The 24899-nt window shown below is 37.9% G+C and overlaps 1 protein-coding gene across 14 annotated transcripts in view; it reads left to right on the top strand.

The window, feature by feature from the left end:
- The window catches only part of F8 (coagulation factor VIII), a 122585-nt gene that overhangs the window by 32037 nt on the left and 65649 nt on the right, over positions 1–24899 (top strand). For all 14 annotated transcript variants that reach the window (XM_079911279.1, XM_079911281.1, XM_079911277.1 and 11 more), the window contains 7 exons: positions 539–760; positions 1493–1745; positions 2041–2212; positions 11866–11959; positions 15482–15696; positions 17259–17409; positions 24145–24354. In XM_079911279.1, coding sequence (XP_079767405.1) covers positions 539–760; positions 1493–1745; positions 2041–2212; positions 11866–11959; positions 15482–15696; positions 17259–17409; positions 24145–24354 — 1317 coding nt within the window. The remainder of the gene's footprint in view (positions 1–538; positions 761–1492; positions 1746–2040; positions 2213–11865; positions 11960–15481; positions 15697–17258; positions 17410–24144; positions 24355–24899) is intronic.

The following is a 24899-nucleotide window of genomic DNA, read 5'->3' as shown; positions in this document are numbered from 1 at the left end:
AAAATTTGGTTTTGTACCTGTGGGTTTTATGAGATATCCAGGTGAAGATATTGAGAAGGTATCAGTCTGTATCAGTCTGGAGTTAATACCATGAGAATGAATGATATCATTCAGGGAGAAAATTTGATGAACGAGAGAATAAGGCCTAGGGATGAGCCCTGGAGTGGTCCATCATTTAACGGATGGGTAAGGAAGGAGCAGTCACAAAATGAGACAGAAGAAGGAGCAGTCTAAGCCTTAGGGGAACAAAACTCTGTTGAAACAGAGGCCAGGGGAGGAGAGAATTTCCAGAAGAAATGAATGGTCAACAGATGCAGATGAAGACTGAAAAATACCCATTGGATTTAGCAGCATGATAGCCATTGATGACTTTGGCAAGAGCTGTTAGTTTGACAGTACCCCAGTGTCCTTGGAAAGTTTGGTTCCAAGTCAAGATAATAAAATTTGTAAGGACAATTTGTTCATCCTATCCTAGAAAGTGTTTTCCATTTCAAATTCTCTACTTCTTGCTTATAGCTGTGTTATTCTTACTTTACAGGTCTGATTGGATGTCATAAGAAATCAGTCTATTGGCATGTGATTGGGATGGGCACCACCCCTGAAGTGCACTCAGTTTTCCTTGAAGGGCACACATTTCTTGTGAGGAACCATCGCCAGGCTTCTTTGGAGATCTCACCAATAACACTCCTTACTGCTCAGACACTCCTGATGGACCTTGGCCAGTTTCTACTGTTTTGTCATATCTCTTCCCACCAACATGGTAATGTCTGTGGATCTTAAAAAGGAGTATTATAAATATCCAGCTCTTCTTTTAATGGAATTTACTGTCCTCTGTCCAGGATAGGGTTATGTAGTTAGCCCTCAACTGAGATTCCCTAGTTGCCCGTTTTCAGAGCAAATAGTTCACCTTGAGTGTCAGAGGGCTTGATTATTAGTAGTACCTGTGAATGTACTGGTGAATCTACCTGTGATATAGGGAGGGGAAAATGAGGTGGCAAGAGTGAGGAGGACAGTGTGTCATTGTTTTCCCAGCCTGATCACATTAAATAGGCTTCAGTACTATGGAGAGAGGGATTTGGGGTCATAGCTGAAGAGATGTTTTATGAGAAATTTAGGGAAAAGGAAAAAAGTACACTGTCTAGGTTATCATCATAAGGGCTCCAGGATATCAGTAGTGATGCCCAGAGCATTATATAGCAAATACAAGTGGATATTCTGAGCAAATGAGTGAGTCTTGAAAAAGGGGTAAAACATATATTGGAGGAGAGTCAGGCAGAAGGGAAATGGTGAGTGCAAAGACCACAGGAAGAAACCAGAAAGTACCAGATAATGGGGAAGGTAATACATATAGGACAATGGCAAGAAAGGATATTGGTGTGGAGAAGGGAACACTTAAGAGAAGGCCTTGAAGGCCTAACACGAAAGAACAAAGTCATAAGAGTTAAGGCAAGAAAGTCTCATTGGAACCTGACATTCGTTTGTCTGACTCCAGATGGTATGGAAGCTTATGTCACAGTAGATAGCTGCCCAGAAGAACCCCGCAAATGGATGAAGAGTAATGAAGAAGAAGATTATGATTTTTATGACTCTGACATGGATGTGGTCAGATTTGATGGTGACAGCGCTCCTCCCTTTATCCAAATCCGCTCAGTTGCGAAGAAGCATCCTAAAACCTGGGTCCACTACATTGCTGCTGAAGAGGACGACTGGGACTATGCTCCCTCAGTCCTTACCTCCAATGACAGGCAAGTACCTTTTGACTCTTGGTGCTATCTCTTCCCCATAATCAAAAATTCTTCCCAGTTATTCAAAACAACAAATCCTTAAGCCATGTTTAAGGTTAGGTACAGGTATAGAATCAAGTGGCAAGGGCATTAATATGTTTGGTAGATTAACATAGCCAAACATCAGGGATGCTTATATTTTTCTCACTCCTTTCCTTGATTAAATCATATGAGCTATTTTAGAGTGGATTTTAGCAACCTGTCCTTTACCTAGAATTCTCCATTCCAACCTCTCATCTTTTTGTGTCTCACACAGAAGTTATAAAAGTCTGTATTTGAACAATGGTCCTCAGCGGATTGGTAGGAAGTACAAAAAAGTCCGATTTATAGCTTACACAGATGAAACATTTAAGACTCGTGAAGCTATTCAGTATGAATCAGGAATCCTGGGACCTTTACTTTATGGAGAAGTTGGAGACACACTTTTGGTAAGTTGAGGAAAAGATATAAGGTTGGGTAAGAAGACAAAGTCTGGAGGGTTTTGAGTTTTTTAAAACTTCATAATTCAGCCTTGTCTCCAATGGGCAGGATCTTTTAAAAATTATAAATGTTACGCAAATGTGGAGTATAAATTTGTTTTAAAATATTATAGAACAAAATATTTAATGCCACCCATTAAACCTGACACTCCTTTGAAATACTCATTGCTTAGACTTTCATACATATCCTTCTACAACTTTTAGAAGGATTTTACATTTGACTTGTAAGGAAAAGAACAAGAAGAATATGTGACAGAGAGTAGATATAGCCCACAAAGCCTAGAGCATTTACTATCTGTCCCTTTCCAGAAAATGTTTCCTGACCCTTGATATAGCATATTAACAATACTTATGCTTCAAATAACAGTGGCTTTAAAAAATAGGGAGTTATGTTTTCACAATCAATTTAGAGATAGATAGATGGCATGTCAACGGTAAAAAAATGCACAACCTAAAAGTTGAGAGTTATGTTTTATTTGGCGGACATTCTTAGGACTTCAAGCCCAGGAGACAGTGTCTCAAGTAACCCTGAGAGAACTGCTCCAAGGAGGCAAGGGGGGAGCCAGGGTATATAGGAGTTTTGCAACAAATGGCAGGTAGTAGGAACAAAAGCTTACTGCTAATTAAAGAAAACCAGGTATCCCGAGTTAAGGAATTTAGTACTTTTCTATGTATGGGAAGATGCAAGAGTCTAGGCTTATTGAAATCATTCCTTTGAACTGCACCTCAGCTATCTGTATCCTGTGCTTTCTCATCCTGCGTTGCCTTAAGCTGCACCGTTGGGTGTGGCTGCAGTCTGATGACTGCTAGACAGCCGGGCATTCTTTGTTTCCTCTCCTGAGTTACCTCAGGGCTCACTGATGGCTGCGGCATCCTTTGTTTACTGATATGGCAGGCAGGTTCTTAACATGGCTATATTTTGCTTATATATTTGTAAAAGGTTTTATGCATTATAAATATTAACACATTGTTATTTGTCTTTCAAATATTTTTCTCAGTCTGTCACTTGTACTTTAACTCCTTTGTGATGTCTTTTGTCCTATAAAAATTTTCAGTCTTTATGTAGTCAAGATCTTTTCTCAATCTTTAAGTTTATATTTTTCTGGATATTTTTCATTTATGTTTTCTGCCTAGGAACATCTTCACTACCTCTAAGAGATTATAAATATGGTCTACTATATTTTCTTCTCTTACATTTACATTTTTATTTTTACAATAAGCATTTTAATTGCTCTGGAAGTTACTTTTGGGCATAGAGCATCGTGTCAAATAGGGATTTCCCCAAGTGACAGCCAATTGGTCCAATCAATCCTTTCTTCACTAATTCTAAAATGCCTTTTTTATTATATACTAAAATGATAAAATCTGTTCTGTTTAACTGATCTGTTACCACACTGTTTTAATGACTGCAACCTTGTGATGTGTTTTGATATTTGTAGGGCATGTCTACCTTCATTTTACTTCTTTAAAATTTTAATTAACTATTAACGTACAGTTTTTCTTCATGAATTTTATTTACCTATTTTTGAATTAGCCAGTACAAATAACTCAAAAGGCAAAAAAGATTATGCAAGAAAAAGCAAGCTTTCCTTCCTCCCAGACTTCCAGTCCCATAGTCTGACCAGCTATCGTTGCTCTCAGTTTTTTATATCCCCTTTCAGAAACAGTATATACATATACAAGTGTATGTGCACATATTTCACACAAAAATAGAAGCACTATGTAGATTTTAACAATATATCTTGGATATCATTTCATATCAGCATATGTAGGTCTACCTCATTTTTCATGTTTGTAAGCTGTGCTCTTATATGTGCTGAATCCTATAAGGCTTTTCTGTTAATGTGAGAACTTGAGGACTATTTTTTACTTTTTATACGGAAATTATCAAACATACCCAGAAGTAGAAAGAATAGTAAAATAAACTTCTTTGAACCCATCACTCAGCTTCAACAGTTATCAACAAAGGGCTAATTTCATTTTGTCTATAAACTAACTAGGCCTAACAGACATCTACAGACCAGGCCACCCAACTCCAATAGAAGATATATTCTTCTCAAATGCACAGGAAACATTCTCCAGGATAGATTATACATTAGGCCACAAACCAAGTCTCAAAAATTTTAAAGAAAACTATAGTTCAAAATTCCTTGTGAATATAGATGCAAAAATCCTCCACATTATTAAGCCAGATCTAGCAACGTTTTAAAAAGATCATATACTATAATCAAGTGAGATTTATCTCAGGAATGTAGGGATGGTTCAACATATGAAAATTAATGCAATACAACATATTACTTGAATAAAGGACAAAAGCACATGATCATGTAATATGTGAAGAAAAAGGGCTTGACAAACTCCATTACCCATTCGTGATAGAAAAAACTCAGTGAACTAGCAACACAATGCAAGGTCCTTAACTTGATGAAGAACATCTAAGAAAAACTTATAATACGCTGAAAGACTAAATGTTTTCCCCCTGAGATTAGGAACAAGTTAAGATGTCCACTCTTGGCGGGGCGGGGGCAGGGGCAGCAGCTCCGGGGGCGCCGAGGCCCCACTCGCCCCATCACGCCGTTGCTGCCCAGACGCCGTGGCCCCCCGTCCAACCCCGCTGCACCTGCGGAGACTCGGCAAAGTGCCGGGTGGGCACGGGGCGGTCTCCACGTCCTCGAATCTGCCCTTTCAGTTGTTTTCTTGACGTGACCTTAAGTCACCCAGAACTAACTGGGACGCCCGGTCCAGCGGTCGAAGGGGAACCGGAGGGTCTCTGCCTGACCGAAATGGTAACCTGGCAGCAGGGGAAGCTGGCGAGAGGCTCTAGAAGTTGCCTGAGAACTTTGTGCCATCGGCAGCTCCTGCCTAAAATCGTCGGGAGCTGCTAAAATTGTCTTTAGGAAGGCTGGCAGCCAAGTTTGACACCCCAGCGTTCCATACAAGGATAGACGGTGACTTGGGAGGTAATTTCCACATCCTGCTATTTGTGTTCAGGGTCGAGGCTTATGGACGACACGAAGGGAAGACAAGGGAAGGACGATGGATGTGAACATGTCCACGGAAGCATTGCCCCAGCTCTGAACTGGGTCGGCCTACTGTTGGCATCGCAGCAAAGGGTCAAGGCCAGGCCAGGCCTGCAGAGGGTGCCTCCTAACTTCACTGTTGACCCCAAGTGCAGACTGTCCTACAAACGGGTTAGAAAGGATGATTTGGGTTCCTAGTCATTAGAAGTTTTTTGAGGTTTCTGTTTAAAATTTTAAAAGAGATTTAGAAACACTAGGCATATTTTGGAGGGAAAGCAGATGAAAGAAAAGCGTTTTCCTTCTGCGTGAAAACCTAAATATAAAGGTATGGCTTATACTAGGTGGGCATTCCCACCTACAAGGGTCAAATTCAGAATAAAATTGAAGAGTGTTTGAAAATCAACTCAATCAATGCCAAGTATGGAGGATGCAAAAACAAACTGGACCATGTCTTTTTTCATAAGAAGTTTACAATTTAGTAAGGAAAAAAGAGAACAGGACTTGTGGAGAGGACATATTTCAAGAAGAGTGAATGCGATATGTAGTCTGGTTTGGCAAGAAAATAATGCTGCTGTAGAAGGGCGTGGTGAGTGATAAGCTCAATGGATGCGGTTAAAGATGTTGTGAAAGGCCCTACATACTCAGCTGGTTTTGAACACAATTGAACAGATGAGGAACCTTTGATAAGAAAATATAGGAGTGTGGACTTCCCTGGTGGTGCAGTGGTTAAGAATCCGCCTGCCAATGCAGGGGACACGGGTTCGAGCCCTGGTCCAGGAAGATCCCACATGCCACGGAGCAACTAAGCCCGTGCGCCACAACTACTGAGCCTACACGCGGCAACTACTGAAGCCCGTGTGCCTAGAGCCCGTGCTCTGCAACAAGAGAAGCCACCACAATGAGAAGCCCATGCACTGCAACGAAGAGTAGCCCCCACTCGCCGCAACTAGAGAAAGCCCAGGCACAGCAATGAAGACCCAACGCAGCCCAAAATAAATTAATTAATAACTTAAAAAAATAAGAAATAACAGATAAGTTATGCCAAGGTCCATAGAATATCATCTACCTGAACCAAAATCTGTCCACACATCTTAAAAAAAAAACCATGAGGTGTACAAGGAGTACAAATAAAGTTACACATGATTCATACGATACTAGGAAATGGAGGGTACCACAAACATCAAATTACCAGAAAATTGCTAAGTAGCAAACTCCAGCAAGAGCAACCTTCCTCCACTGCTGCAAGACTCTAGACTGATACTGGAGTTAGAAGAAAAGGCTTCTATTTTATTTTTGTATTGCAATATAGTTGATATACAATATTATGTTAGTTTTAGCTGTGCTACATAGTTATTTGATATTTGCATACATTATGAAATGTTCACCACAGTAAGTCTAGTAACCATCTGTCTCCATACAGATTTATTGCAATATTATTACTTAGGCTGTATATGACATCTCCATGGCATAGTTCTTATTTAAGTGGAGGTTTGTACCTCTTAACCCCCTTCACCTATTTTGCCCTTCCACCACCCTCCCCTCTGACAACCATTGGCTTGTTTTCTGTATCTGTTGTGTCTGTTTTGTTTGTTTTGTATTTTAGATTCAACATATAAGTGAGATCATACAGTAAAAAAAAAAAAAGGATGTCCACTCTTGTTACTTTTATTTAATACTGAACTGGAAGCCAATGCAATAAGGCAAAAAATAAAAAGGAATTAGATGCATTTGGATTGGAAAGAAAGAAAGAATACTGTCTTTATTTGCTGATGATATGATCTTTTATGCAGAAAATCCTAAGGCATCTACTAAAAAGCTATTAGAACTAATAAACAAGTACAGCAAGTTTGCAAGATTCAAGATCAATACTAAAAAATAAGTTGTATTTCTATACACTTCAATGAAAAATCTGCAAATGAAATTAAGAAAACAGTTTCATTCATGATAACATAAAAAAAGAATGAAATAACTTGGGAAAAATGTAACAAAAAAGGTGCAACACTTGTACAGTGAAAACAACTAATTGTTACTGAGATAATTTTTTAAATATCTAAATAAATGGAAAAACATATATTTATGGATTGGAAGAGTCACTTACTGTTAAGACTCTTCCAAATTTGTCTATAGATACAAATTAAATCCCTATCAAAATCCCAACTGCCTTTTTTGCAGAAATTGACAAGCTGATCCTAAAATACAGATGGAATTGCATAGGACCCTTCATAAACAAATGAATCTTGGGGGAAAACAAACAACAGAGTTTGAGGACTCACACATCAATTTCAAAAATTACCACAAACTATAGTAATCATGACAGTGTGGTACTGGCATAAGGATAGATATATAGATCAATGGAAGACAATTGAGAGTCCAGAAATAAACCTACATATCTATGAACACTTGACTTATTTTTTTCATTGAAGTATAGTTGATTTACAGTATTGTGTTAGTTTCAAGTGTACAGCATGGTGAGTCTGTATTTTTGCAGATTATACTCCATTATAGGTTATTATAAATATTGGGTATAATTCCCTGTGCTATACAGTATATCCTTGTTGCTTATCTATTTTATGTATAGTAGTTTGTATCTGTTAATCCCATACTCCTAATTTGACACCCCCTCGTTTTCCCTTTGGTAACTATAGGTTCGTTTTCTATGTCTGTGTGTCTGTTTCTGTTTTGTAAATAAGCTCATTTGTATCATTTTTTTAGATTCCACATGTAAGTGATATCATATGAAATTAGTCTCTCTTTGACTTACTTTACTTAGTATGATAATTTCTGGGTCCATCCATGTTGCTACAAATGGCATTATTTTGTTCTTTTTTATGGCTGAGTAGTATTCCATTGTATATATATGCAATGTCTTCTTTATCCATTCATCTGTAGATGGACATTTAGGTTGCTTCCATGTCTTGGCTATTGTAAATAGTGCTGCTATGAACATAGGGGTACATGTATCTTGTAGAATTAGAGTTTTCATCTTTTCTGGATATATGCCTAGGAGTGGGATTGCTGGATCATATGGTAGCTCTATTTTTAGTTTTTTCAAAGGAACCTCCATACTGTTTTCCACAGTGACTGCAACAATTTATATTCCCACCAGCAGTGTAGGAGGTGAACACTTGACTTTTCACAAATGTCCTAAGACCAATCAATGGGGAAAGAATAGTATTTTTAACAAATAGTACTCGGACAACTGGATACCCACATGAAAAAGAAAGAAGTTTGACCCCTTCCTTATACCATACACAAATTGAAGGTGGATCAAAGATATAAATGTTAGAGCTAAAACTAAAACCCTTAGAAGAATATACAGGAGTAAATCTTTGTGACCTTGGATTATACAATGGTTTCTTAGATACGACATCAAAAGCAGCAAGCAACAAAAGATAAAATAGATTGGACTTCATCACAATTAAAAACTTTTGTGCCTCAAAGGATACCAACCAGAAAGTGAAAAGACAACCCATGGAATGGGAGAAAATAATTGCAAATCATATATCTGATGAGGGAATAGTATCCAGAATTTATAAAGGACTCTTACTCAGTAATAAAAAAAACTCAATAATAAAAAGGCAAATAGGGACTTCCCTGGTGGTCCAGTGGGTAAGGCTCTGTGCTCCCAATACAGGGGGCCTGGGTTCGAACTCTGGTCGGGGAAGTAGATCCCGCATGCATGCCACAACTAAGTAGTCCGCATGCCACAACTAAAGATCCCGCATGCTGCAATGAATATCCCACGTGCCGCAACTAAGACCTGGCACAGCCAAAACAAACAAATAAATAAACGTTTTAAAAATAAATTAAAAAGGCAAATAATCCAACTGAAAAATAAGCAAAGGATTTGTATAGACGCTTCTCCAGGGATGATATATAAAGGAGTGACCAATACGCACATGAAAAGATGCTGAACATTATTAGCTATTGGGGAAATGCAAATCAAAATCGCAATGAGATACCATTTCACACCCACTAAAATAGCTATAATCAACAAGACAGATAATAACGAGCGTTGGTGAGGATGCAGAGAAATTGGAAGCTTCATAAACTACTGATGGGAATGTAAAAATTTGCAGCCACTTTGGAAAACAGTTTATCCATTCCTCAGAATGTTAAAAATGGAATTACCATGTGATCCAGCAATTTCTTCTAGGCATATACTCAAGAGAAAGGAAAACATAGGTCCACACAAAGACTTGTATGTGAATGTTCATAGCAGCACTATTCATAATAGCCCCAAATTGGAGGCCATTCAAATGTTCACCAATTGGTGAATGAATAAACAAAATGTAGTGTACCCATATAATTGGAACACTAGTCAGCAATTAAAAGAAATGAACTACTCATACATGATACAACATGGATAAAACTCAAAACATTATGATAAGTTAAAGAAGCCAAGCAAAAAAGACGTATTACATGATTTAATTTATGTGAAATATCTTAAAAAGGCCAACTTATAAAGCAGAAAGCGTATTAGCAGCTCAGGACTCCAACTGTGTGTGTTCCACTAAACCAGTCAGAAAGTGCCTCACCTTTAATGACCCAGCATCAGCAGTCACACAGCATCTCATGGCATAATCTGAGTAAAAGCAGTCAAAGTCCACCCAGAATCAAGGAGAGGGAAACTTTGGCCTACCTCTTGTTGGGAGGAGTGTCGAAGAATTTGGGAACCATGTTTGAAAACTGCCACATAAATTGACAGCTTGCTTCTCAGAAGCAACAAAGGAAGCCAGAAGACAATGAAATTATGTCTTTAATGTGTTGAAAGAAAATCGCTATCAACCTAGCAAGAATTACCATTTTATTGGCAATTTATACCAATATGCAAGGAATATATAATTTTATATTAAAATTTTAAATGTAGAGTATAAGAAAAAAGTAAAGACCCACCAGTTCTTTATTAGGCTAGCATAGCCTCAGTTGTAAACCTGAGCAGGACAGTATGAGAAAGGAAAATTGAAATTACAGACCAATTGCATTATAAACATGGATTCAAAAAATCCTAAACAAAAATTAATAAACCCAATGGAGCAATATATTAAAAAGATAATACATTATGACCTGGTTGATTTATCGGAGGAGTACTAGATGAATTTAACATTAGAAAATCAAATATGGTAATCCATCATATTAACACATAAAAGGGTAAAATATAATTTGAAAATCTCAATAGTTTCATACAAATATTTATCAAAGTTCAACATCCATCCATAATAAAAAGTCATAGGAAATTGAGATCACAAGGGACATCCTTATCCTGATAAATATCTGAAGAAAATCTATAGGCACCAATCATACTTGGTGGTGAAACTGAGAAATCCTTCTGTTTAAGATCAGATCAGGACAAGAAACAGTAACAAGTATCACAACCTCTATTTAATATTTTACTAGAAATCCTAGCCAGTATTCTTAGGAGAAAAAAAGTTTTAAGATTGGAAATGAATAAACAAAACTGTTATTATTTGAAGATTAAGTAAATGAATGACAGTGGGAGCTATATTTGTCATTGTTGAAGAGGGTAATTATAAATAAACAAAAAGGAAAGGCTAGAATAAATCATGTGATACTGGATTACAGTTGGAGACATTACTATGAGTTCATGTTCGCCAAATATAGATACAGATGGATGCATACAGAAATAATTACATATGTGTGTGTATGTTTAGGTTAGTATGTTTCCTAGCGCTGTCCACTGAGAGGATCTAGAAGCAATGACATCCCAGTAGCAATGAGCACACCCAGATCTTGGTTTCTAATACCATTCTCTGATGAAAGGAACCAAGGCCATTTGGAGAATGGATGATTCTAGGGCTGGGCCAGGGAAAACATAAGATGAGCCTGGAGAATCTTGTGGTTCCAAAAAGTAAGAAAGTGCTCAAAAAATAAAAGGATGGGACAATGTTAAAGAAATATAGGAGCTTCTAACAGCCAAGCTGGAAGAATATGAGCAATAAAATAAATAAAGTATAACATAAATATCCACTGCAGCACCAGGGAAGCCCAGAAGTTGGTTTTTTATCTTCATATCATAGAACCTCAGGCATAGAGCCCAGCTGATATGTTCAGAGTTCTTAATGCTGCTTCCATGTTATCACTCTTCTATCCTACTTCTCTTTTAAAGCTCGTGCAATCAGACAATTCCAACTGCCACCCTTGCTTAATGCTGTAATCAGCAGTCCTTCTGGTCATGCCTGCGCATCCGGTGAAGATTTTATCACTTGAACCAGTTTTCCCTTCCGCTGTTGGGGAATTCAGGGCCCAAATGGTGGGAAAGGCTGAGGGGAAGCAGTACCCTCAGCAGACATCCAAATTTCAATTACTAATGTCAGAAGGTGCAAGGAATTCTTCCTGAAGTGATTAAAATAATTTTAAATAAATGGAAAGGAACCTTTAGTGAGAAACCTAAGTAGCTGTCTGAGCAATTTTATGAAAAGAACAAACATTTTGAGCTTTATCTAGGCTCAAAGCCCCATACTATAGATACAAGGCAGCTTTTGTTTTCTGGAGGTAGGCCACACTTTTCTTGTTGATCCTAATTGTCTTGTACCTAATCTTATACCTCATTTATACTTTCAGATTATATTTAAGAATAAAGCAAGCCGACCATATAACATCTACCCTCATGGAATCACTGATGTCAGTCCTTTGCACCCAGGGAGATTTCCAAAAGGTAAGTGTTACCTCAATTTTATAGGTCTTCCTTACCTGTAGGTACAGATGAGGGCACAGCCGCAATAACAACTAAAACCACGCACATTTATCACCCCACCATCCTTATTCTCTTCAGTTTTATTTTATTTGAAAATATGTCTTTATTTTGCCTTCGCTTTTGAAGGATAATTTTGCTGGACATAGAATTCTGGGTTGAGAGGGTTTCTTTTTCCTTTTAGCACATTCAAAATATTGTTTTACTATCTTCTTGCCTTTATAATAGCTAAATTCTATTCCGTCATTCTTCCCCTGTATGCCATTTTTCTCTGGCTGTGATTTTCTTCATATCTATCCTACTTGGGGTTCACTGATCTTCCTGTGAGTCACAATATTTGTATTTTTGTTTTTAATAGCCAGGCCTTTGTCCCCAAATGAAGTAATAAGTTGCACTTCTACTAGTCATGTATGAAAATATAATTTCCCACATCCTTGATAGCTAGAAGATAATAGTCTTTTAAAATCCTGCTAATCTGGTGGGTGAAAAGTGGTATTTCATTGTTGCTTTAATTTTACTTGGGGATGAACATTTATTTTATCAAAATAATACATGCTTAAAATATTGAAAGGCTGTAAGTTCCACTCCCTAGAGGCATCCATTTTTAAGCATTTCTGTTTTAGATTTTTGGTAGTTATCTCTATAGCTCTAAAAAATCATTTATATGCTACTCCTTTGTTTTTCAGCTTTAGACATTATAGGTTTATTTTGTGTTAAATGAGGATTTAGCATTGTGCTTCTTCCATTCCATTTGTTTTAGACTTTCATCAGTGCTTTTAGTTCCTCAACTGGCTATCATTAGAATTGAAAAAAACATGCTAAATACCTACGTTTTGTATACATTAAGGTACTAACAACAGTTTCCCACTTCTTCTCCTCCATTCCCCCACTGCTGCCAGCTATACCTTTACTTTTATAAAACTAAAGTTGATAACATTTACATTTTGCACTGTAATTTCAAATAACTCCTTGCTTTTTCTATATATTTATTCTAAACTTTCAAAGTCAAAAAGCCAGCATTTATATTATTTTAGTATGTTTCTTATTATAAGTATATGAGTTTACTGCAGGACTAGGTGATATGCTATGATTATTCTTTTGTCTACAGTTCCAATGATTTTACTGTTAAGGTCAAATGGATTATCCTTCTTTATTCTCTACCAGTAGTTCAAAATCATGGTAAATTTTAGTTTGCTTTATATTAGGACCATGCTGATCTTGGAATTTTTGTGTTTGTATTCCTGAAAAAAGACTTTTTTTTCTTTTTTTAAAATATTTTGTTGCAGTGTTTTTTTTAAAATACATTTATTTTATTTTTGGCTGCGTTGGGTCTTTGTTGCTGCACGCGGGCCCCCTCTAGTTGTGGTGAGCGGGGGCCACTTCTCATTGCAGTGTCTTCTCTTGTTGCGGAGCATGGGCTCTAGGCGCACAGGCTTCAGTAGTTGTGGCTCGTGGGCTCTAGAGCGCAGGCCCAGCAGCTGCGGTGCACAGGCTTAGCTGCTCCGCGGCATGTGGGATCTTCCCGGACCAGGGCTCGAACCTGTGTCTCCCACATTGGCAGGTGGACTCCTAACCACTGTGCCACCAGGGAAGCCCCGACTTTCTTTTCTTTTATCAGGAGAAGAAATGTATGCCTTTTCAGCATATCCCTTAGGTCTTCCAGCTTCTTAATCGTGCTGTTTACTGGTATCTGATCCTTTTTTCTTCTACAGATGTTCTCGTAGTTCACCAGCTGACTATTCTAATTTGGATTATATGCTTTCTAGGCCTGCTGCAAGGCTGCCATCTTCGGATTGTTTTATTTGGACTTGTAGACTAGTGCCATTACTGCTCCTATCTTGTACATTTCTGGGTTTTGATTTCTTTTGTTTTTCTGGAAGTATACCTTCAATATACTTCTGAATACATTTAGTGTATAGGGGGAAAGCTTTATGAGTCCTTCAGTATTATATGATGTATAGATAGGCTGGTTATAAATAATTTTCAATCCACTGTTTTCTGATACTCATTGTTGCTGATGAAAGTTCTAATGCTAAATTGACTTGCAGTTCCTTTATGGGAGAAGGGCAATGTAACAGAATTCTGGGGAGATATTGAATGTGTACCCTGAAATTTGGAGGCATACGCAAATACAATTCCTGGTAACTTGCTTTTTATGTGGAAAACTCTGAAGGCTTTACTGCTTATAACTAGCAGATAAGAAGAGAGGGTAAGAGTGGAGCAGTCTGCCCTTCTGCTGTTTGACCTGGCTAGGATGCATGAGTTTTCTCCGTAAAAAGTAGATACTGTTGCAAGTAGCTGGCTTGCTCTCTTTTGAAGATACCCTGCCTAAGAAGGCAGCCTGACAGGGTGAGGGATGCCAGAAATAACAGGCTCTTGCATACATCACTAGACATAAGAAGAGCTGGGGAGGGAGGAGGGCTGCGGAAGGATAACTGAAGTAAGCATCTCTCATGTATACGGTGCTGAGGTCCCGAAGGTTACTCCAAGGAAACCATACATGTACCCTAGGAAAAGACCAGCATCTCAGCACCTGCCACACAGAAAGCATTGGTGACCAAACAGTGTAGTCAGAGAGAGAGCGCTCACACAGCAGGACCTACTAAGCAAAACTCTATTTGCCCTTTCCTCTAATACCCATCTACCCTCACTCCCTATTACGTTAACCCTGACCTATGGTTAGGGAATGGATATAGACTGGATCTTTAGGTATTAAACATACGCAAAAGTGAGTTTTAATTACTAAAATCAGACAGTTCTTGTCCTGAGGACCCTTTAGCCCAAGGGCAGATTTTAATTCTTGCTTCCATTCCTCACAGAGGCCAGATACCACAAGTCTTGATACCACATGTGAGTTAAAACTTCAGTGTGCAGTCTTTCAGCATCTATTCAGGCCACTCTGGCTTTGTTGTGTCTTTCTTTTTGGCACTTGGGTTTTTTTTTTCTTCTTTATACATTTTCAGTTATGTATTTAAAATGTTTAAAAAAAATGTTTAAAAATATTATTATCTATTATTTCTATTAGTGGGTAGACCTGCTCATTTCAACTCAAATTAACATGCTAGCAGAAATCTCCTGAACCCTTTTTTTTTTTTTTTTTTTGTGGTACGCGGGCCTCTCACTGCTGTGGCCTCTCCCGTTGCGGAGCACAGGCTCCGGACGTGCAGGCCCAGCGGCCACGGCTCACGGGCCCAGCCGCTCCACAGCATGTGGGATATTCCCGGACCGGGGCACGAACCTGTGTCCCCTGCATCGGCAGGCGGACTCTCAACCACTGCGCCACCAGGGAAGCCCTCCTGAACCTATTTTTGTTGTAAAAAGTTGTGTGAATCTTAAACTTATAAGAGGTGCAAATTTAGTTTTCACTTATTGAGAAAATTTATATGTACATATACATTTGTAGAGCCATTGTAATAACGACACGATTACCAATGTGTGCCTTGTTATACTTCTAATCAAGCTATTTTGGGGTTTGGGTGTGGGTAGGTGTGAAACATTTGAAAGATATGCCCATTCTGCCAGGACAGATATTCAAATATAAATGGACAGTGACTGTAGAAGATGGGCCAACTAAATCAGATCCTCGGTGCCTGACCCGATATTACTCAAGCTTCGTTAATCTAGAGAGAGATGTAGCTTCAGGACTCATTGGCCCTCTCCTCATCTGCTACAAAGAATCTGTAGATCAAAGAGGAAACCAGGTGAGCTCATCCCTTTCCAAGTGCTGGGTCTGAAGCTAAAATGGAATGATGACGCACATGAACTTGCAGATAGTATTTCCTATATTCTCTCAGTGTACATCCACCTAGAGCCTGCAGAAAATATAGTAGTCTGCACTATTGAGCAAAAAAAGAAATGAGCTGGGTTTCTCACTGCTTTTATTGAATTTGACTTTGGTGTAATAAACTTGCCTGCTGGATGGATAGGAGAGCCTGGGCCCTAGATTATTTCTATAATACTCATTCTCAGTCTAAAATTCCTCTCTCTGTAAGTGATCTTGCCCATTTTTACATGATCAATTACCACCTATTTTCAGATGACCCACAAATGTATACGATAGCTTAGACGTCACCCCTGGACGTCTCACTGTGGGAGATTCAAAGACACCTCAAAATGAACACATGTGCAGCATCTAGCATAGTGTGCGGTATTTTAGTAGGAGTTCAGTAAATATTTGTTGAGCAAAATTCAAGGCAATATGTAAAATATTTCAGAATATGGTTAGAATTTGGACCACTTCTGCCATTTTAGAAAAAATTAAATACTCTGAATTTAAAAAGCTTGATTCTTCACAAAAACTCATTGCTTGGCTGCAAAATAACTCATTGCCATATTGCTGAGGCTTGACTACATGTCCATTTGGTTATTTATGATATATAGGATTCCTACTAGTCTGAAAACATTTTATGAACTTTAATGCAGGTAAAACACGTGGCACACAAACCCAGAGAGGCATCAGTTTGGCCAAGTATCTTTCCTAATTTTTCCTAATTATAGTTTTCCATCAGTTTTTGGAAGAGGACTGAAATGTACCTATATTCTCCAATCTCCTCCCCTCAGCATTTTAATTTCTGTAGTAATAGTTTACACAAGATGAAATTTATACATATTAGTGACGTTTATACATTAATTTTTAGCGGATTCAATTAGCAAATGACTAACTCATAACTTCGGTTCATATACAAACAGCTCCTCCCCCCCAAAAAACTTTCAACTTTGTAAACATAAAACCTAAAAGTGTTAGTGTTAGTAAACATTTTATGGTTCATCTTAGCTTTGTTATTTTACTTCTATTTTGTATTTTTAGTTTTTCACAGATTGGTAGTCTTGTGGAAGGGCATTTGCTAGATGAAAGTTTAGGGAAGGCATTCACCTTACTTGATTTGACTAAATTGTTTAAGAAAGACATTGAATAATCACTTGGGTCTTTAAAGAGTGAAAATTCTCTAATCTAAACATGGAGAGAATGAGGCTACAGACTCTACCAAAACAATCAGCCAGCATATAGCCTTGGGTCCAGAAGAAACTAAGTTTAATGGGTCCTGTTACCCTCTTGCCCTGAGGACACATTTGCTCTAAACATATACTCACTGCTCCCAGGCCCTGGGACATGCCATAATAGTGACCCTAGGGAGAAATGGCATTGAACCAGAGGACTGTAGATACATCACATGCATGCCATCACTTCCATCATAGACTGCTAATTTCTACCTGACAATACTAGTAGCATTTCTTTCTTCCTTTCATTCCATGTAATTAATAGATGATGTCAGACAAGAGAAATGTCATCCTGTTTTCTGTATTTGATGAGAATCAAAGCTGGTACCTCACAGAGAATATTCAGCGCTTCCTCCCCAATGCAGATGGAGTGCAGCCCCAGGATCCAGAGTTCCAAGTCTCCAACATCATGCACAGTAAGTAAAGCAGCACTTGAGTCCAGTGGGTAATGGATAAAGGGAAACTGAAGACACCAAATGGATGGGCAGTTAATTTATGTGCCACATGAGAGTCATATTTCCTTAAACATTATTACATATGAACATATGCAATTTTATATAAATGCATAAATATGATCATATAATGCATATATTTTCTTTTAGAAGGCATCAAATATTCAGTGAAGTTTATTTTTAAAGGATAAATCAGACACACAGTTTTCATTTACCCAAACATACATAAGCCATCCTTAATATGAAATGTGCTCAATCAGTAAATTACACATGAAATACAAAGGGAATGCAATTCTACATATGTAAAAAGCTTGCCAGCTATAACAATTTAACAGTCAAATTAATCACGACATTGTACATTTAAAAAAACCCAACATCTTTTTTTTGCAGCTTTATTGAGGTATAATTGACAAATAAAAATTGTACATATTTAAAGTGTACAACATGATCTTTTTGATATTTATTTGGCTTCCCCTTCCCTCTTATCTTCTCTCCTCCTTCCATATTATACGTTTCCACTAATCATTTTGTGTCCAGTAGCCCATGTTAAAACATATTTTTCTATGATTATATAATAATATATAAACACATATATGGGGCTTCCCTGGTGGCGCAGTGGTTGAGAGTCCGTCTGCCCATGCAGGGGACGCGGGTTCGTGCCCCGGTCCGGGAAGATCCCACATGCCGCGGAGCGGCTGGGCCCGTGAGCCATGGCCGCTGAGCCTGCGCGTCCAGAGCCTGTGCTCCGCAACGGGAGAGGCCACAACAGTGAGAGGCCCACACACCGCAAAAAAAAAACCAAAAATAAAACAAAAACATATATGTTGTATTAGTCTGCTAGGCTTGCCATAACAGAGTCCCAGAGACTGGGTGGCTTCAACAGTAGACATTTATTTCCTCGTAAGTCTAGAGGCCAGAAGTCCGAGATCAAGGTGTCAACAGGATTGGTTTCTTCTGAGGTCCCTCTCCTTGGCTTATAGGTGGTCTTTCCTTCGTGTGTGCACATGTCTGTGTACAAATTTCCTCTTATAAGGACACGAATCATATAGGGTTAGGGCCACCCTAATGACCTCATGTTAAAGAATTACCTGTCTAAAGACCCTATCTCTGAATGCAGTCACATTCTGAGGTACTAGGGGTTAGAACCTTCAACATATGAATTTGGGTGGGAGCACATATGTGTATGTGTTTATATACACGCACAAGTCAGAATGGTCAAACATTTGATAAAAAACGTCAGTCTCACTACAGAGAAATGCAAAATAGAATACCGTTGCGATAACAATTAATACCTGTCAGACTGGCAAAATTATAATATAATTATTACTAGTGGGCTTGTGAGTAAAAGAGTATTAGCATACAATGCTAGTGGATAGCTAGCACAGTCTTTTTGAAACCAATCTGATTGAAACCGTCAAAATTAAAAATATATGCGTTTTGCAGTTCTGGTTCTGTTTAAGATGGAATCACCCTGTCTATCCTACTGAATGATAGTTAAGGATTGTTCCATACAAAATGCATGGAGCAGCTATCTGAGAACCTGAAAAGTAGTTGGCAGCAGGTAAATTGGGGAAGGAAACTAGAAAGATTTAAAAGCATGCAGATTGGAAGTAAAGAACTAAAACTGAATATGACATGATTATCTACATAGAAAATCTCAAGATCACCACGAAAAAGCTCCTAGAACTAATAAGTGAGTTTCGTCTGATTGCAGAATACAAGTTGACATACCAAAGTCAGTCATATCTCTATTAACAATAGCCAACTATTGGAAACTTAAATTACAAAAATAATACCATTTATAATAGCTCAAAAAATGAAATACTTAGGCCTAAATCTAACAAAACATGCAGGATCTGTACACTGAAAATTAGAAAACACTGATGAAAGGAATTTTAAAAGACCTAAATAAGTGGAGAGACATGCAACTTTCATGGATTGGAAGACTCAATAGAGTGAAGATGTCAGCTATTCCCAAATTGATCTATAGATATAATGCAATTCCTATTAAAATCCCAGGAGGATTTTTTTTGTTGGTAGGGAAAAGTATATTGTAAAATTTATATGGAAAGCCAAAGGCATTAGAATAGCCAAAACAATTTTGAAAAAGAAAAATGGAATTGGAGGACTCATATTACCTGATTTTAAGACTTACTATAAAGCTACAGTAACCAAGGTAGCATTGTATTGACAACGATGAATGACATAGAATATATAGTGCAGAAATAGACCCACACATATATGACTAATTGATTTTTGATGAAGATGGAAATGCAATTCAATGGAGAAAGAATAGTCTTTTCAACAGATAGTGTTGGAACAATTAGTCACCCATATACAAAAGGATGAACCTCAACCTAAATCTCACACTTAAAGATTAACTTAAAATGGATCATAGATCTAAATGTATAACGTAAGGGCTTCCCTGGTGGCGCAGTGGTTAAGAATCCGCCTGCCAATGCAGGGGACATGGGTTTGAGCCCTGATCCGGGAAGATCCCACATGCCACGGAGCAACTAAGCCCGTGCGCCACAACTACTGAGCCTGCGCTCTAGAGCCTGCACGCCACAACTACTGAGCCCGAGTGCCACAACTACTGAAGCCCGCGCGCCTAGAGCCCGTGCTCCGCAACGAGAAGCCACTGCAATGAGAAGCCCACGCACCACAGCGAAGAGTAGGCCCCATTCACCGCAACTAGAGAAAGCCCGCGCGCAGCAACGGAGACCCAACGCAGCCATAAATAAAGAAAGAAATAAATTTATATTTAAAAATATAAATGTATAATGTAAAACGACAAAAAGTTTCAAAGAAAACATAGAAGGAAATTTTCATGACCTGGAGTTAGGCAAAGGGTTCTGATAAATGACACCAAAATCAAAATTAATAGAAGGAAAAACTTGATAAATTGGATTTCATCAAATGAAAAACTTTTGCTCTACACAGGATATTGTTAAAGAGAATGAAACGACAAGCCACAGATTGGTAGAAAATATTTGCAAATCACATATCCATATGTAAACTCTCAGACTCAGCAGTAAGAAGACAAACAGATGCCTAATAATGTGCAAAAGATTTGAACAGACACATTACCAGAGAAGATATATGGAAGGCACATAAGCGTATGAAAAAATACTCGATCATTGGCCATTAAGGAAATGCATATTAAAGCCATAGTGAGATACTGCCACATGTCTATTTTAACAGCTAAAATAAAACAAAACGGACAATATTAAATATGCTGTGCAGAGCAACAGGAGCCCTCATGCATTGCTGGTGGGCGTGTACAATGGTTTAGTCACTCTGGAAGACAGTTTGGCAAATGCAAATCAAAACCACAATGAAATATCACCTCACACCTGTTAGAATGCCTGTTATCAAAATCACAAAAGATTACAAGTGTTGCAAGGATGTGCGGAATGGGAACCCTTGTATATTGTTCGTGGCTATGTAAGTTGGCACAGCCATTATGGAAAACAGTATGGAGGTTCCTCAAAAATTAAACATAGAACTACCATATGATCCAGCAATCCCACTCCTGGGTATTTACCCTAGAGAAATAAAAACTTAGGTTCACACAAAAACCTGTCCATGAATGTACACAGCAGCTCTATCCATAATTGCTAAAACTTGGAAATAATCAGAGAACCTGGAGCCAGCTCCAAACCCCTGAGCCTTGAGCCAGGGACTCTCTGCCAAGCAGCCCCAGGAAGGAAAGCCATATGAATAGAGGAGAAACCCCCCAAGGATGACTCTGCCAGTCAGGAGGAGCCAATGGCCAGAGCAAATCTGTGCGGAGACCCTGGGAGAATCTGTGCTGAGGACGAGATCCCATTAGACCATCTCTCTCTCTCACTCTCTCGCTCTCTCTCTCTCTCACTCTCTCTCTCTCTCCTCTTTCTTTTGGCTGCACCGCCTGGCATGCAGGATCTTAGTTCCCCTGAACAGGGATTGAACCTGTGCCCACTGCAGTGGAAGCACAGAGTCTTAACCACTGGACCACCAGGGAAGTCCTAGACCATCTCCCTCTTAAATGGGGAGTTTATCCTATCTACATGGGATTTATTTATAGTAATTTGTGTTTCCTTTTTTTCTAAATTTTTAGTATTTTCTCCTTTATTTTTTGATCAATTAAGTGTTTTTAAATTCCGATTTTTCTTTACTATTTTGGGAGTTATGCACACGTCTTTTCCCATTGTGGGGGTAATACCTTTGAAATTTTACCCTTTATACACAGACTGTTGTTGTTTGTTTTGTTTTGTTTCCAGCATTATTAATATAAAATTGTCATATAAAATTGTATAAAAGTTTAAGGTGTATAACACATAGTGTTAGCTAACACCTCCACCAGATCACATAATTACCATTTCTTTTTTGTGGTGAGAACATTTCATATCTACTCTCTTAGCAAGTTTCAAGTATATAATACAGTATTATTAACAAAATCACCATGCTGATCCCCAGAACTTATTCCCCTTACATAGCTGGAAGTTTGTATCCTTTGACCAACATCTGTCCATTTCCCACACACACACCCCAGCCCCTCGTAACCACAATTCTACTCTCTGTTTCTATGAGTTCATATTTTTTAGATTCCACATATAAGTGGAATCATACAGTATTTCTCTTTCTCTGACTTATTTCACTGAGGATCACATTTCCCTGATGATTAGTGCTGTTGAGCATCTTTTCATGTACCAGTTGACCATTTGTATGTCTTCTTTGGGAAAATGTCTATTCAGTTCCCCTGCCCATTTTTAAAATCAAATTGTTTTTGCTTGTTTGTTTGTTTTGTTATTAAGTTGTATGAGTTCTTTATATATTTTGGACATTAATCCCTTATCAGATACATGCTTTGCAAATATCTTCTCCCATTCCATAGGTGGTTGCCTTTTCATTCTGTTGATCGTTTCTTTTGCTGTGCAGAAGATTTTTAGTTTGATGTAGTCCCACTTATTAATTTTTACTTTTGTTGCTTGTGCTTCAGGTGTCACATCCAAAAAATCATTGCAAAGACAAGTTTCCCTATGTTTTCTAGGAGTTTTACAATTTCAGGTCTTATGCTTGCCTTTAATCCATTTCAAGTTAATTTTTGTGTATCATGTAATGTAAAGGTCCAAATTCATTCTTCAGCATGTGGCTATTCAGTTTTCCCAGAACCATTTATTGAAGAGACTATCCTTTCCCCATTGAGTATTCTTGGCTCTCTTGTCATTTATCAGTTGGCCATATATGTGAGAGTTTCCTTCTGGGCTCTTGATTCTTTTCCATTGATTTATGTGTCTATTTTTATGCGAGTGCCATACTATTTTGATCACTACAAAGGTAGTGTAGTTTGAAATCAGGAAGTGTGAGGCCTCCAGCTTTGTTATTCTTTCTCAGGATTGCTTTGGCTATTCAGGGTCTTTTGTGGTCCCATATGAATAGTCATATTTTCCACCAGCGTTTACCAAATAGTTCATTCTTTCTGCTACTGTTTTGGGGTGCTCTCTTTGTCATGTATTAAATTTCCATTTATATCTGTGTCTGTTTCTGGACTCTGTATTCTGATTGACATAATCATCTATACTGCACTCAGACCATGCTTTTAATTACAATAACTTTAAAATATCTTTTAACACTTTGTAGGGCAAGAAACTTTGCTTCTCAATTAGTTGCACTAAGCTAGTGTCTGAGCATTGCTTAGTGGATTTGTGGGCCTCCACCTTGCAGGTAAACAAATGTTTATTGAATGGATGGACAGATAGATGTATGGAAGAGGCTTTCAGAAACAATTCTGTTTATAAATTGAAATCTGTGTTACTTTTACTTACTTTTTATTTAGAAATAATTTCAAACTTTCAGAAATGCTGCAAAAATAGGTATATATATATAGATATATAGGTATATATATATACCCTTAATGGGTATATATATATACCTTTTATCCAGATTCACTCATTTTTTAAGATTTTGCTATTTTTGCTTTATCATTCTCTCTTTCTTCTATATATACTTTTTATTACTTATTTTCAACTTGAGAATAGCTTGCAGATATCGTGCCCCTTTATCTCTTAATACTTCATTGTGTATTTCCTATGAATAAAGATATTTGCTTATATAACCAAAGTGCAGTTATGAAATCCAGAAAATTTAACAGTCATAGAATACATTATCTAACACATTTATACAATAACCTTACCTAATTGGTAGCCAATATTCCAGTTGTATCCATCAGTGCTATATTTTGTAGCATTTCCTCTCTCTGTTTCAGGGTCTAGTTATGGATCTAGTTGTCCTGCTTCTTTGATACCTGTTTCCTTGAATTTGGAACACTAGCAGATACTAATTTTGATCACCAGATCAAGAGTTTTTTTCTGGTTTTTTCCTCCGTGTAGTTATTATTTTTCTCCTTGCAGCTAATAAGCAGTGTATAGGGAGATACTCTGAGAGCATGCAAACGTCCTGCTGCTCATCAGCCTGCGCCCACCATACAGCATCTAAATCCATCAGTACTGTGATGGTCTGTGACTCTCCACACTTTGACATTGGAACCTAGCTGATCAAGTATTAACAATTTACTTTTTTGAAAGGTATAATGTTATCTCTTCTTGGGAATAAGGTAACGGGCATAACATATAATCATTTCTAATCAGATCATGACAGTCCAAAGTAATACATGCAGGTACTGCTAAAATCTTTTATTCTCCATTCTCTTTACAGGCATCAATGGCTATGTTTTTGATAGCTTGCAACTGTCGGTTTGTTTGCATGAGGTGGCATACTGGTACATTCTAAGTGTTGGAGCACAGACTGACTTCCTGTCTGTCTTTTTCTCTGGATATACCTTCAAACACAAAATGGTCTATGAAGACACACTTACCCTATTCCCCTTCTCAGGAGAAACTGTCTTCATGTCAATGGAAAACCCAGGTTAGTTATTTATATTATTCTTTTACTAACAGTGGTGTTTGCTTCACTAGCCATTCACATGTTCTTTTGCCCACTAGCTTACATTTGGGTAGATACTAAATGGTTCAAGTGATTTTGGTAATTACAAGGCATTTTAAAGACAACACCACATCAAGTATTTAAGTTAAAAGTCTTTGTTCTAAAAAGTGCTTTTACTTGCCATCAGCCAAAAGTTTAAGTGTGTTTACTAAACTGTAGTGGTGACTATACATTTATACATGCAGTTAACACGCAGGGACTAAACGTGTTTCCGTGTGCCTTGTGAACATTGGTATTGCTGGGAAGTACATCATTATCTCCTTTTGCACACATAACATCAAACCACTGTGCAGCCTTCTGGACGAATGTGGCTGTCAGCTTCTCGCCCTCTCTCTCCCTCCATAACTACCGCAAGGCTTTTTTTTTTTTGTAACATCTTTATTGGGGTATAATTGCTTTACAATGGTGTGTTAGTTTCTGCTTTATAACAAAGTGAATCAGTTATACATATACATATGTTCCCATAT

Source organism: Stenella coeruleoalba, assembly GCF_951394435.1.
Source record: "Stenella coeruleoalba genome assembly, chromosome: X".
Taxonomy (NCBI): Eukaryota; Metazoa; Chordata; class Mammalia; order Artiodactyla; family Delphinidae; genus Stenella; species Stenella coeruleoalba.
The sequence above is the reverse complement of the archived record's forward strand: the minus strand, read 5'-3'. Positions and strand labels throughout refer to the sequence as shown.